The 13,581-nt window shown below is 41.0% G+C and overlaps 1 protein-coding gene across 11 annotated transcripts in view; it reads right to left on the reverse strand.

Annotated features, from left to right (window-relative positions):
• Nucleotides 1–13,581, reverse strand: part of myo18ab (myosin XVIIIA b) — a 145,687-nt gene that overhangs the window by 67,097 nt on the left and 65,009 nt on the right. For all 11 annotated transcript variants that reach the window (XM_014021564.1, XM_014021567.1, XM_014021565.1 and 8 more), the window contains 9 exons: nucleotides 8,823–8,993; nucleotides 8,647–8,737; nucleotides 8,053–8,245; nucleotides 6,359–6,445; nucleotides 5,840–5,981; nucleotides 5,610–5,769; nucleotides 4,194–4,380; nucleotides 3,807–4,011; nucleotides 3,428–3,537 (listed from right to left, as the gene is read on the reverse strand). In XM_014021564.1, coding sequence (XP_013877018.1) covers nucleotides 3,428–3,537; nucleotides 3,807–4,011; nucleotides 4,194–4,380; nucleotides 5,610–5,769; nucleotides 5,840–5,981; nucleotides 6,359–6,445; nucleotides 8,053–8,245; nucleotides 8,647–8,737; nucleotides 8,823–8,993 — 1,346 coding nt within the window. The remainder of the gene's footprint in view (nucleotides 1–3,427; nucleotides 3,538–3,806; nucleotides 4,012–4,193; nucleotides 4,381–5,609; nucleotides 5,770–5,839; nucleotides 5,982–6,358; nucleotides 6,446–8,052; nucleotides 8,246–8,646; nucleotides 8,738–8,822; nucleotides 8,994–13,581) is intronic.

A 13,581-nucleotide genomic window follows, 5' to 3' on the forward strand; every position in this document is an offset into this window, starting at 1 on the left:
GGGTATAAGAAAAATTAAAAATGTTTAATGTACATGTTTCAAATAAAAAATAATCTGTAAAAATATATTTGATAAAGTACAAATGAAAATAGCCTTTTTAAACTTTTGCAACCAGAAGCTGCTCTTCATTAGCCTGGTTAAAACCAGACCCTGTCCTTCACTTTGCTTCGTACGAGGGTCTGGACTTTCTGCATAGAGAACTGATTTCTTGCAGGAGGCGTGGCCTCTGCTGAAGTGTGTGTGTTGTTGCTGTGAAGGAGGCTAAGCTAAGAAGCTAACCAGAAATCGCATGCGCTGTAAACAACCCTACTGAGAGGAGAGAAGTACCGAGCTGAACGAGTTCAGCTCGGACTGTAAATGAGAGCTGCTGCTTTGTCAGACAAATTTATTTTAATATGGAAGCCTCATCAACACAGACTGGCTTCATTCACTTCCTCCACTGCTGTTTGTTAAACTAACTAGCAGACACTGCGCAGAACATTGACATCATTCAAAACTCCTCCTTCTGTTTGCTGATTGGCCCAGGTAAAATAAACTACAAGCAGACACTGTGCAGAAAATCAACAAAGTTCAAAACTCCGCCTTCTGTTTGTTGATTGGCCCAGGTAAAATAAACTACAAGCAGACACTGTGCAGAAAATCGACGTTCTGTTCTCTGATTGGCCCGGACAAAAATCTGCCAGTGAATCCATCTCAATGGGAGAAGTCCCAGACGGAGCAGTGAAGGAAACTAGAACTGAGCGGAGCTGTGTAGGAAGGCACGGACCAGGCTAGCTCTTCATATTAGTGACAAACAATAACAGTAACAACAGCTTTTTGACAATTTAAAAATTTATTTAAAATACATTCAAAATGCTTAAAAATAAACTACAAAAATTTATTTAAAGTGCAAATTAAAATATAGTTCTATCTGGAACTGTATATGATAATGTTTTGAACTTTTAAAATATTACATGGTAAAAACAGAAGCTGCTCTTCATGTTAGTGACAAACTTTGGTGTTTTTTTACAAGTTACCTTCATTTTTGCTTCTACTTTTCATTTAAAATAAGTTTCCATTATCGGCAGGTTTCTACGGTTCTTCTTCTACAGATTAAAAAGTTGTTGAACAACTGAGTAGCGCACTATTGCCACTAGTGGTGAGAAAGTGTATTGCACCTTATTCAAAATCAACGCGGTCCCACGGCCCTATACGGCCCAAAGTTTAAAACTGTTGTTCTTTTGAGGCCATCAAGGTGGCGCTCACGGCCCACAATTGGGCCGCGGCCCATGGGTTATGGGGACATTATCTGACTCATACTCCACTTCTCTTCAGGCACAGCCCAGACAAAGCAGCAGAGAAGAACCAGACCCTCATGTGTCAGAGTTTCACACTTTAAATTGGTGTAGAGACAAAAGAAGACAGGAATATTCAGACTGATCAAACTGTGAACAAGTTTCTGAGCTCCTTTCCTTCATACATCCTGATGAACCTGGAACTGAGCTCASATCAGACTCCTCCCCCTGACACGCCCACTTTTCCTGCACACGTAATGAAAAGCTTTAGTAATCAGGTATAAAGAGAGGAGCTGTACATATTACACATCACTTTCTGTTCATCAACTACACACTGATTGTAAATGAATGACGTGAACCAGGGGTGCAGATCTGCCAGTGCTACAGTTCTCGTTTCCGTGTCTTTTACATGTAAAGCACAACACAAACAGGTGTTCCCTGTGTGTGCAGCACAGTGTATGACTGAACAGTTTAAGACATTAATGCTGCTGAAGCTTCTGCCTCCTGTAGGAAAGGAATGGAGAGATAATGAGAGGAGAAAATAAGTGGAAAGAGATGAGAAAACGGAGAGCAGAGGGAAGAGAAAGCTGGTAATTAATCAGTACAGTCGCCGCATGCTGTCAGCCTGCACAATCATAATTAATTACACACAAGAGCGCTCTGTGAGCCTGAGGAGGAGCCAGGGTTCTGTTCACACCAGAGATTAGACTGAGGAGGCCTCAGCAGGATACTGCACCACTTTAATCCGAAATATTCACCTAAAAAACCCGAATAACAAAGAGTTCCTACAGTTTTCATCTTTTAACTGCAGACAGATCCAAACTCTAACATATTCTGTTGGTTTTACAGTAAACAGTTAGAATTGAACATGTGAAATGTCAACTTCAAGATCACTCTGTAGCCCAGCCATTTTTTCAGGCACCTATCTGTTTTTTCCCTTCTTTTCCTTTCTGTTCATACACYAAGTATGAAATCTCGCGAGACTTGCCGACTTCCCATGAGACTTYCTGCGAGATTTGGAGTTAAGATGGCCACACGCTGTTGTTTAGCATCAGTTGTGTGCGGTGGTCTTACTTGGTAAGATTCTTGAAATAAGAAAAAATTGAGTCAAATCAAGTATTTCAAGAATCTTACCAAGTAAAATBTTCTTACCCCACTGGCAGAAATTTTTGACTTAATTTGAGTCAAATTTTCAGACTCAACAAGACAAATAATCTTACACATTCTGAAAACAAGATKATTATTCTTACACAATCAGTTCTTGTTTAGTAAATCAGTCTCAAAACAAGATCARAAAGAATTTTTGGCTGATAAAAGATTTTAAAACTTGGTTAGGTGGACATTTTTTGCRGTGTAGTATGACTCTCAGGTTTTAGATACTTCTACCAGTGTGGTGTTGATGTATTCTGAGCCTCGAGAAACTGATCAAAACCRAAACTGGTGCGTGTTGTACTGTTTGTAGCATGCTAATACTAGCATCCATTGTTTGACTTGTTTGTAGCGTTAACTTAGCACAGGTGCTAGTTTAACTTTCCATTGACTCACATTGTGTTTTTTGAATCACAGCTTCATGTTAGCCAGTTTTCATATTTCAAATGAGTAATGATTTAATGATGCAACAGTTTGTTATTTTGGATAATTTGACCAACTGGTTTAAAACCAAATACATTTTATTTAGTTTTTTGCTAACAGCCTTACATTTAAAAGGACAAATAATGTTCATTAATGAAATGCATTTGGGTGTAATATTGTACAATACTGAACACTTTAATATGGTAATGAATTCTTTTAAGAGTACTCTATTCACGAATATTTGTTTGGTGTATTTTTACTGAACCAAAAAATATTGAAATTGATCATGTACATKTAGATGACTATAATGATGCCATTTATTTATTTAAGATTTATGGTATTTAATTTTGAGTTATTTGAATGTTGGTATCAATTATGGTGCTAATTATTGGTCCTGAGTGAGGAGTGGGTAGTGCGAGGGAGTTGCCACAGATTGGGAAAGGCCCAGAAAGTCTTGTGGAAAGTGTTGTGAGATTTCGTACTTAGTGTATGTACAGAAAGGAAAAGAAGGGGAAAACAGAGAGTTGCCTAAAGTAATGGCTGGGTTACAACTCTCTAGTTGTGTCCACATAAACACTCACTCTCTTCTCATCTGTGACGATGTAGTTACGCCCGTGTTTCTTGGTTAGATGTGGTGCCAGGACATCGAAGCGCCGCCGGAACTCTGAGAACACCAGGTGGTCTGGGTACCCTGGGGGACAAAAAACAAAAAAGTCATCATTTTATTTAAAACAACAAACAGAAGTGGTGAGAAGAAAACAAATCTGCAGTAAGTTTGATCCAGCAGCTGCTGGTCAGATGTACTGATTACCTGAGGACCAGTGAGAACTTTTAGCTGATTACTGGTCTGGAGCATTCAGAACTGGATAAACCCAAAGACTTCTTCAGCTGTTATTTCCCACAATGCACAGTGTTCCAGCCAGTAATGACTAACCAGGTCTGAGTGGTTTCTCTCCTCACCTTGCCTGTAGAGGCGCAGAGCATCAAGCAGCTTTGATCCTCGAAGCTGAGCTCTGAGGAGCTGCAGGTCCAGAGTCATGAGGCCAGAGTCCAGACTCTCACCATGGGTTACACGCACATCGGCTCCTCCCACTGTCTCTGCTTTAGGCAGCAGGCAGTGCACAAAGTGAACTTTGGAGCGACGCACCATGTCAATCAAAGCATCCTGACAACAGACAGATCATAAAAACAGAATGTCAGAGAGGAGAGAACTGGATCTCTACAGAGCCCATGATTAAACTTCATTCACTTCTCCAGACCTGGTCAGGTCAGGTCTGGTCTGGAACACAGACTTTACATGCGTCTCCTATAAACCCACTGATGAGTGTTGAGGAAAAAGCTGCTCACCACTTGCAGCTTGACCTGGATACACAGACTCTTCTTCTTCACAGCAGCCACACCTGTGGTGAAGGTCTTCCTCATGCTTGTGGCTCGACGCAGGGCCAGCTGGGAGCTTCCCTCCAGACCTGCAATAGACCCCGACAGCACTGTGGCCCCACCAGAGCGGCCCAGAAACAGACCACTGATGTTCTTCCTGTAGGAAGGACAGAAACATCATGCTGTCAAGTTCATGGATCAGAAACAGGAAATAAATACAAATCACACAAGTACTGAAGTACCCCGACTACTATTATAACTACTAGACTACTAAATTAATATTACTAATACTATGCTACTATATTACTAGTAATATACTACTAATACACTACTACTGATATACTACTACTACACTACTACTGATATACTACTACTACACTACTACTGATATACTACTACTACACTACTACTGATATACTACTACTACACTACTACTGATATACTACTACTATACTACTACTAATATACTACATTACTACTGATATGCTACTATATTACTACTGATATGCCACTATATTACTACTAATATACTACTATATTACTAATGATACACTATTGATGTACTACTATATTACTACTAATATACAATTATTTTAATACTGATATGCTACTATATTACTACTGATATACTACTATCCTACAAATAAACTACTATACTACTACATAGCTACTATTATATTACTACTAATATACTACTGTAGTATGAAGGACCTCTCTTTCAGCATGACATCTTGACCCTAACTTTTCATTAATGTCCTTGTCACGAAATCAAGCTGACACAATACTACCATATTACTACTACAGTACTATCATATTACTACTAAAATACTAACATACTACAGTACAACTGTATTACTACTACAATACTACCTAACTAAAATACTACTATATTACTACTACAATATTACTATATTACTACTACAGGTTAAGTTCATAAAACCCAGCTTTCTGACAGTTTTACATACAATAAATAGATAATATACACTCTAAACTACTACTGTAATATTATTTTTGTTTATACTACAGTATTATTAATAGGGTTTATGATTTTTACATCGGTCATTTTTTTGCTCTGTGTTACAAACATGTACAGTAATGGTAAATCCAGACTCTTGGCTGTTCTGCTTAGCGTAGCAGCTTCTACAGTAGACTCGTGTGGCTTTAACCCACTCCAGCTGTTCTATAGAACCTGCTTGACTAAGGCCCATTGGATCAGCAGCTTCATTAAAAAATAAACTATTACAGTTTCAATCTAAATGTTTTTTAAATAATTTACTTCTCAGGTGTATCTGAAAGCTAAGCCTTGTGTTTGAGGATGGTTGGAATAATGAGGACCAGTGTGAGTTTGTTTCAGCTGTGAAGCTGTTGGACGTGACGAGCTCGTACTTCTGAGAGTCCTGCAGCAACACGGCAGCGTTCTGGGCTGCAGGATTGTTCTTAGCGTGGCTCAGCCAGCCCTGAACGTTGTACTCCACCCAGTCTGTCCCGTGGCTGTGGCCCAGCAGGAAGTGGTGAGGCTTCTCTCCACGCAGCAGCAGACCGGCTCCTGCAGGAACAAGTACAGGAAGTCACCCTCCTCATGAAGCCTGGCACCAGATGAGGGATCAGAAGCTCACCTTTGTTGTCTCCTTGTCTGGAGCTGTAGTAGCTGAAGAGTCGCTCCAGCATGGTTTCCTCAGACCCCCCAGGCTGAACAGCCCCCTCCTCCATCAGCCACAGAAGACCTCGAGCCTCCTCGGTCCGGGCTAGGCTACAGACCTGGGACCGACCCACAGAAAAGTCCTTGTCAGTGACCGGCTGAACATTTCTTCAATAACATAAAATCATGAAACTGAGCAGACAGTTATCATGAAAACACCTGGATTGATTCTAACAAAGTGTTGGGACAGGAAATAACACAAAACATTGATATATTTACTTTAATTCATTTAAAACTAAAACTAGTTTAGAGTTTTCCTTGTCATCTATTGCATGTCAATAATAATAAACAGAGGGTCCACCCACAGACCCCCTCTGTCCTCACACAGTGAAACATGTACAGGAGAGAGAAATCTGTGGTCTGCACAATAAAATCAACCAAAGTGAGAGGTGTGCACACAGCTGGAAGTGACAGGTGAGAGGAGAGGCCTACTTACCAGAGCTTGGGCTGAGGCTTGATCAATAACTGCTACAGACTGAGAGGTACTGGACTCTATGTCATCTAAAACAAGCTCTATGTTCTCCTAGGAGGGAGGGATAAATGCTCAGGTTAGTGAACTACAACAACAACTCACTGCTGATGACTTGATTAGGTTGTTAGTCCTCACAGCGCTCTGAAACACACTGGTTGAGTTCAGCAGGAGAGTTAATGTGTTTTAGATTATTATACCATTCAGTAAAGACAGAGAAATCAAAAAGTCTGGTTTACCTGCAGCAAGTTCTAAACTCTACACGTTAACCATTCTGCTTGTGTTTATGAAGATCATGGCTCAGTTTCAGGTGTAGAGGGTTAAATCCTCAGACCCTGATAGAACCTGTTTACTCTGGAGCTGTGTTAAAACAGTGATCATCTGTAAAATGTTCCTGAAYCAGCAGCAGTCCTTCAGTGAAATTATTGTCCAGTGGTGGACACCAGTTCGCTAAAACACAAATCTGCTAACTGCKGATCTAAATATTTCCTTTGCGCTTTAGCAGCCTTACTAATTTTTATAATTCATAAGCGGATTTGTGCTTTCTAAAATTAAAATGCAGTACAGCTAATAACTAATTATCTACCAGTCATCATTATCTTGAACAGTGGAAGGTATGGCTGTCAATGAGTCACAACACACATGATCTGTCCAACAGCACCCCTCCCAGATAAACACACTTATTGTGAAGGTATACATCCTGCTGACTGTTGCTTTCGGCCACGGTTCTGATTTCCCACAATGCTTTGTGTCTGCTTAYGTAGCAGGAAGGCAATAGCAAAAACAGTTAACGTTTGTAATTCATACTAAAATTTTGTATGTATTGATTTATTTTACTTTACAATCGGAGCTCCTTTTTAAAAAAGAAACAAAAGTTTAAATGATGGAGCTCAATACTTGACATAATTGGTCGAAGCAATCAACCAACGGGGTTAGAGACTCAGAAATGATTTTAAGACGTTATGCTGATGAAGACTGACATCTAATGGTCAACTGGAAAACATGGAAAACTTTAAAATCCAAGCTCTTATTTTGAAGGGAAGATAGTTTCCTGAACTCCGTGCTTTCGTTTCCCGTCATAAATCAAATCTGTCATGTACCCAGAATGCATCGCTTCATTTTTCCAATAAACAGTTTTAAAATTACTTCATTGATGCTTCTTTAATTAAAAATCTACAACAAACAATAGAAAAAGACAAAGAAGCAGCTGAACTAGCAATCCTCAACAACTTTTTAATTTTTACACCAGGAGCTAAAGGTCTGTTTCAGAAAATCACATCCTCAGCAATCAGCCGTTGTAGAATTAAGTTGTGAAAGGGTTCATGCACCACTAGTTGGCAGTGTTGTGTATATATTGTACATGAATTGTTGCCAGCTAGTAAGTGTCAAATTGAACTTGTTCTTTAAAATTAAATTCTGYGAGTTTTTTTKAAATGAAATGAAATGAAATGGCATAAGYGCTTTTGAAGTTGTGGACCTAAATATTTTTACAAGCGCTTTAGAAATTGCGGAGCTAATTTTTGGATTAGCGCTGCCCACCACTGTTATTGTTCATATCTGCCTTCATGACCCACATTAAACTAAACAATGACTTCAAGAAAATACCAGATTCAGCTTTAAAATGATTCCCTTTGTTTGAGTAGGTGCCTGTGTTTCTGCACCTCCTTGTATCTCTCCAGCTCCCGGACAAAGGTGCGCTCATGGAACAGGGTCTGCAGCCTCTCCTGGGTGTAGTTGTGGCACAGCTCCTCAAACGTAGCCCCTCGCTGCTGCTGAGCCAGGCGGGGGTTCTGGAAACCCGGAGTGTCCACAATCAGCAGCGAGCACAGAGAGTGCTGACTAGACTTCAGAGCTCTGAGGAAGCAGGAAGAAAACATGAGGACAAAGATGAAAAATCCACAGGAAAACAGGAGGAAATGTAATAAAAAATGGATGTGATAGGAGGAAAACATGAGGAAAACCAAAAGAAAACAGGAGGAAAAACTAGATACTGCGTAGCAGCAGCATATACTGTATCACCCCCGCACATACGCAAAGCACCAATGCACCAGAACTCAGAAGTCATCAGAATTAATTTATTGTTTTGGGTGGGGGTCTGGGGGGCGGGGGCGTTCATTGGTGTGCAGCTGTGAATGTGCAGACTACAGTCAGTCAGCTGGGACAGCCACGTTAATCTACGTGAGAACTGAATTATATTCTTTATTTCTTGGATTAGTCCTGGTGTGAGGTTTGCACAGCTGATGCTGAGAGTTTACCTGTTAATAAGAGAGATGACCACAGTGAAGAGCTCAGAGTACAGTCCTGATGCCATGGCCTCCAAACACTCCAGAGCTGTGAACTTAGAGCCTGACACAGACAACAGGTCACTTACACTTAGACTCTTTTACAGCTAATAAAAAGACGAGGGTCAGCTTTAAAGATGGGTTTTTACCTGCTCCGTCTCCTTGACCAGCATCATCTGGCCCTCCTCTGAAGGAGGTGGAGGGCTGCAGTCCTCTGGTCTGATGCTTAAAGATCAGAGAAGACAGTTCCTCCAGAGAGCAGCCCAGAACATAGGCTGCCTTTTGGGCCCACTCATGACGGGCAAACTGCCGACGTCCCACTGAAAACAAGACGAAACATGTTCAGAACTTGACCAAATCTAATAAGAGACAAGAGAAAACAAAGAACATGTAGAAAGTCAAGGAGGAACATGAAATGAGAAGTGAGAAGATGATCAAGCAGAAGAGCAGTAAACTTGAGGTGTGAAGACAATCGTGATGCTGCTACACTCTCCATGTCGTTCAGATGCTGTCCTGCCATGTTCTACACACAAGACATTTCTTCATGAATAGTTGTGTGTTTTTGTTTAAAGGAGACCAATTATGGGTCCTAGAAATTTTTATGGTATGTCTGTGGGCTATCCAGACCATGCTCATTCAATTTAATGCTCAAAATAATTCTCAGATAATAAARTTTCCCATTTTCTAGTTCTGCCTGATCTGACTTCCATTCAGAAGAGCTGTTTATGTTAATGAGCTCTGTTGGTAACGCCCTCCAAAAATCTGTTGACATTAGCTCCGCTCTCCAAAGCCAGCGTTTACGTTAGCATGGCTAATAATAGCAGAAGCTCCATTGTACAACCATATGAGACCCTGAGTGAGACCCAGAGGCAGAGTCGGTCGCAGCTTTTTTCTTCTTTTTTTCCCTCCCTCCTCTGCTCTGCGCTCACTCTGCATGATGTTACCAGTGCAGGGAGCAGCAGCGGTCAAAATACCTCAGAAACTCGAACAAATAGGCTTTAACAAGGCTTTAATAAGCTAAACAATAGAGGTACATGAGAAAACGTGTTCATAACGAACGAAAATAAATAAATAATTAAATTGTGTCCGTGCCGGTCTCGAACCCTGGTCTCCCACTCTCTGGTCTAACACTCTACCCACTGCCCCATTGGAGTCTCACCCAGGGGTTGCTAGTTAAGGAGGCTAAACGCAGGTTCCGGTGGGTTGTCGTACAGCTTGTGGCATCACAAAATGACTGAAGTATAAAACTTGTCGTTAATATACATTAAAAATACATTTACTTACAGTAAATATGCCCCTGGGTGCAATTTTTTGGTCCTAGGACTGTTTTTTTAAGAAGTACATACCCAAAGTTGAGTAAAAAAACCTTTAAAAAGTTAATTTTGCATAATAGGTCCCCTTTAAGGAAGCCAGACTCTTTGAGTCACAGTTACCAATCCGTTGGGTCATAGTGTTGAATTTATCATTATCACAGTGACTAGAGGAGATGTAAAAATACTGCACTGTATCACAAAGCTTTAAAATATCAATATCAACATTGGATCCAATCACCCCATCTATCCACCCTAACCCTAACGCTGAGGGTCAAGAGAGACCATTGCCAGTAAAACCCTAAACCTGAAGGTCAACAGATCATTGACTGTAAAAATGCTGAGGGTCAAGAGAGACCATTGCCAGTAAAACCCTAAACCTGAAGGTCAACAGATCATTGACTGTAAAACCCTAACCCTGAAGGTCAACAGAGACCATTGCCATTAAAACCCTAACCCTGAAGGTCAACAGACCATTGACTGTAAAACCCTAACCCTGAAGGTCAACAGTCCATTGACTGTAAAACCCTAACCCTGAAGGTCAACATTGACTGTAAAACCCTAACCTTAACCCTGAAGATTAACAGAGACCAATCTACAGCAGACTTCGGACAGCAGGTACTTTGACCATAAAACCCTAACGCTGAGGGTCAACAATGACCACTGACTGTAAAACCCTAACGCTGAAGGTCAACAATGAACACTGACTGTAAAACCCTAACGCTGAAGGTCAACAATGAACACTGACTGTAAAACCCTAACGCTGAAGGTCAACAGACCATTGACCATAAAACCCTAACCCTGAAGGTCAACAGAGACCATTGACCATGAAACCCTAACCCTGAAGGTCAACATTGACCGTAAAACCCTAACCCTGAAGGTTAACAGACCACTGACCCTAAAACCCTAACCCTGAAGGTCAACAGAGACCATTGATCATAATATCCTAACCCTGAAGGTAAACAGTGACCAACCTGCAGCAGGTAACCTGACCATAAAACCCTAATCCTGAAGGTCAAAATAGACCATTGACTGTAAAACCCTAACCCTGAAGGTCACCAGAGACCATTGACCATTAAACCATAACTCTGAAAGTCAACAGAGACCAACCTGCAGCAAGTACCCTGACCATAAAACCCTATCCCTAATTGTGAAGGTCAACAGAGACCATTGRCCATTAAACCATAACYCTGAAAGTCAACAGTGACCAACCTGCAACAGGTACCCTGACCGTAAAACCCTAATCCTGGTCAACAGAGACCATCTTGCAGCAGATGTCCCACAGCAGGTACCCTGACCATAAAAATAATCCATCTGCACTGCATCTGAAGAACGTAGCTGTGTGTACTTACACAATTGTTAGATGTTTGTATTTAAGTCATGATTTTTACAGCGTTTTTAAATTTGTGGCAGTAAGAATTATGAACATTGTGTTTTTATGTAGCTACRACAGACATGGATACAGCTGAAATGTTCATAACATAACAACATATTTGACAGGACAATTCATCTACGTTTCWTCACTTTTTACATCATACAAGCCATTTTCTTTTGTTTTAATCCACATATAAAAACTGTTTAAATACACCAAATAACCTGCCTCAACAACCAACAGAAAGAAACAACATGAGTCCTGCTTTATACACAGATCTGTTGGGTACACTAGGAAGTACAAACTGTGAGAGAGAAAGTCAGGTTGACTTTGTCTGATTCAGAAAGCACAGCGGTGTGACGAGAGATAAAGAGTGGGCTGAGGGTGACACGGGAAGAGATGTGATTTTCATCTTCCACAACAGAAAGAGGTGAGACAGGCAGCAGAGGGGCTGTCACAAAGTAAACACAAAAACACAAGAAAAGGAGAAGCAAAAACAATCAAAATGCTAATGACTTAAAGCCTGGAAGGAATGATAAAGACAGAAAGTGCTAAGGCACAGGCTCAGGAGTAAGAAACAAACAGTCAACATGTTGTTTGTTGTTACCTTCATCTCCRTCTGTGTTTGTAAGGCAGCATGCAAACATGCAAGTAAAGAAAGGAGGTTAGAGACGTTCCCTGAATACATGAAGAAAACCAAACACAGAGCTGCCATCGTACTGCAGAGGAGTCCTGGACCAGAGGTTCTACACTAGACCCTATCACCTCCCTCATTTATAGTTCATTAGTGTAAATTCTGTCTGACATATTCATCAGTCCACCACACCACAGTACAAGCAGTGTTAGTGGCTTCAGAAAGGATTCAGATCCTCACTTTAAACAGGTTTGTTATCTTGCAGCCTCATTGATTTTAGGAATGACTTCTGACCAAGACCTTTTTGTCCTCTATACAACACTTTTAAAGCTTAAAATAATTTTTACAGCACAAGCTTGCAGATTAGACCTGAGTACATTAATTAAAATCTGTCACATGTTGTGGCTGACACATCGGCAGCTCCTCACTGCAGTAAAGATTTGTGTTCATTTTGTTCCTTGAGATGTTTTCTTTCAACAGAGAAAAAKAAATGCCAAGAGACAGCAATGTTTTTTATACATTTAACAGACCTGTGTTGTCATGTTGTGGTATAAGGGAGCACTGTTGCTCCAACACTTTGTAAAGGCARCAAAACCCTGTCTCCACCACAGAGATAGGTTGGTTGAAGCTCCAGAGCCACAAATTCAGTCTCTCTGTTGATCTCTTCTACCTTTTGTCACATAAAAACAATAACTTTTCTCATCGCTTTCAAAGCTGACACGGCAAACTGTTGGGGGATGGTAAGAATCATTTCCTGATGTTCTGAGCTTCAGACGTCCTGGGATGGGACTAAGATTAGGAACCAGAACTGAAGACCTCCACCAACCTGCACTGCATGGCAGAGAGGCTGGACTAAAGATCTCTCAAGGAACCAGACTGGTTGAAGGTCTACAGGTTAAGTCAGAATGAAACCAGGAGCTGCTCATCACCTGGCCCCAATACCATCCCTACAGCGAGACACAGTGATGGCAGCATCATGCTGTGGGAACGTGCAGACAGTCCTTGATCCTATCAAACATCTCTGGAGGGACCTGACAGTAGTTCCACCATCAACCCCATCGAAACAGACTGAAGGAGAAGAAAATCTACCAAACCAGGTGTGCCAAGACTTGTAGCACCAAACCCAGAAAAGACTTGAGTATGGAACTGCTGCCAAAGGTGCTGCAGTAAAAGATCTGAATACTGGTAGAGGTTGATCTTGGTTTCAGCTCTACAAAGAATGTTCTTCCAGAACTGTGCTGACATTTTTTTTACAAGTTTTTAACAAAATCCAGTTTAGTTTCAGTTCAGTTTAATTTATTTATATAGCWCCAAGTCACAACATAYGTTGTCTCAGGGCACTGTACACAAAAAGAACAATCTAAAGAAGAAGCCCGCAGACCGCGTTGAATCACTTCATCACAGTCTCCCATCCTGAGCAAACGGTGGAGAGGAAAAACTCCCTGCTAATCAGGAAGAAACCTCCAGCAGAACCAGGCTCAGGACAGGAGACCATCTGCCTTGACCTTGATCCAGTCTAGTCTTTTTATTCTTGAGGTTTATGAGTGTCTTGCAGCGTGCAGTGAACCCTCTGTATTTACTTTCATGCAGTC

This window comes from Austrofundulus limnaeus, unplaced genomic scaffold (assembly GCF_001266775.1).
Source record: "Austrofundulus limnaeus strain Quisiro unplaced genomic scaffold, Austrofundulus_limnaeus-1.0 Scaffold297, whole genome shotgun sequence".
NCBI classification, from domain to species: Eukaryota; Metazoa; Chordata; class Actinopteri; order Cyprinodontiformes; family Rivulidae; genus Austrofundulus; species Austrofundulus limnaeus.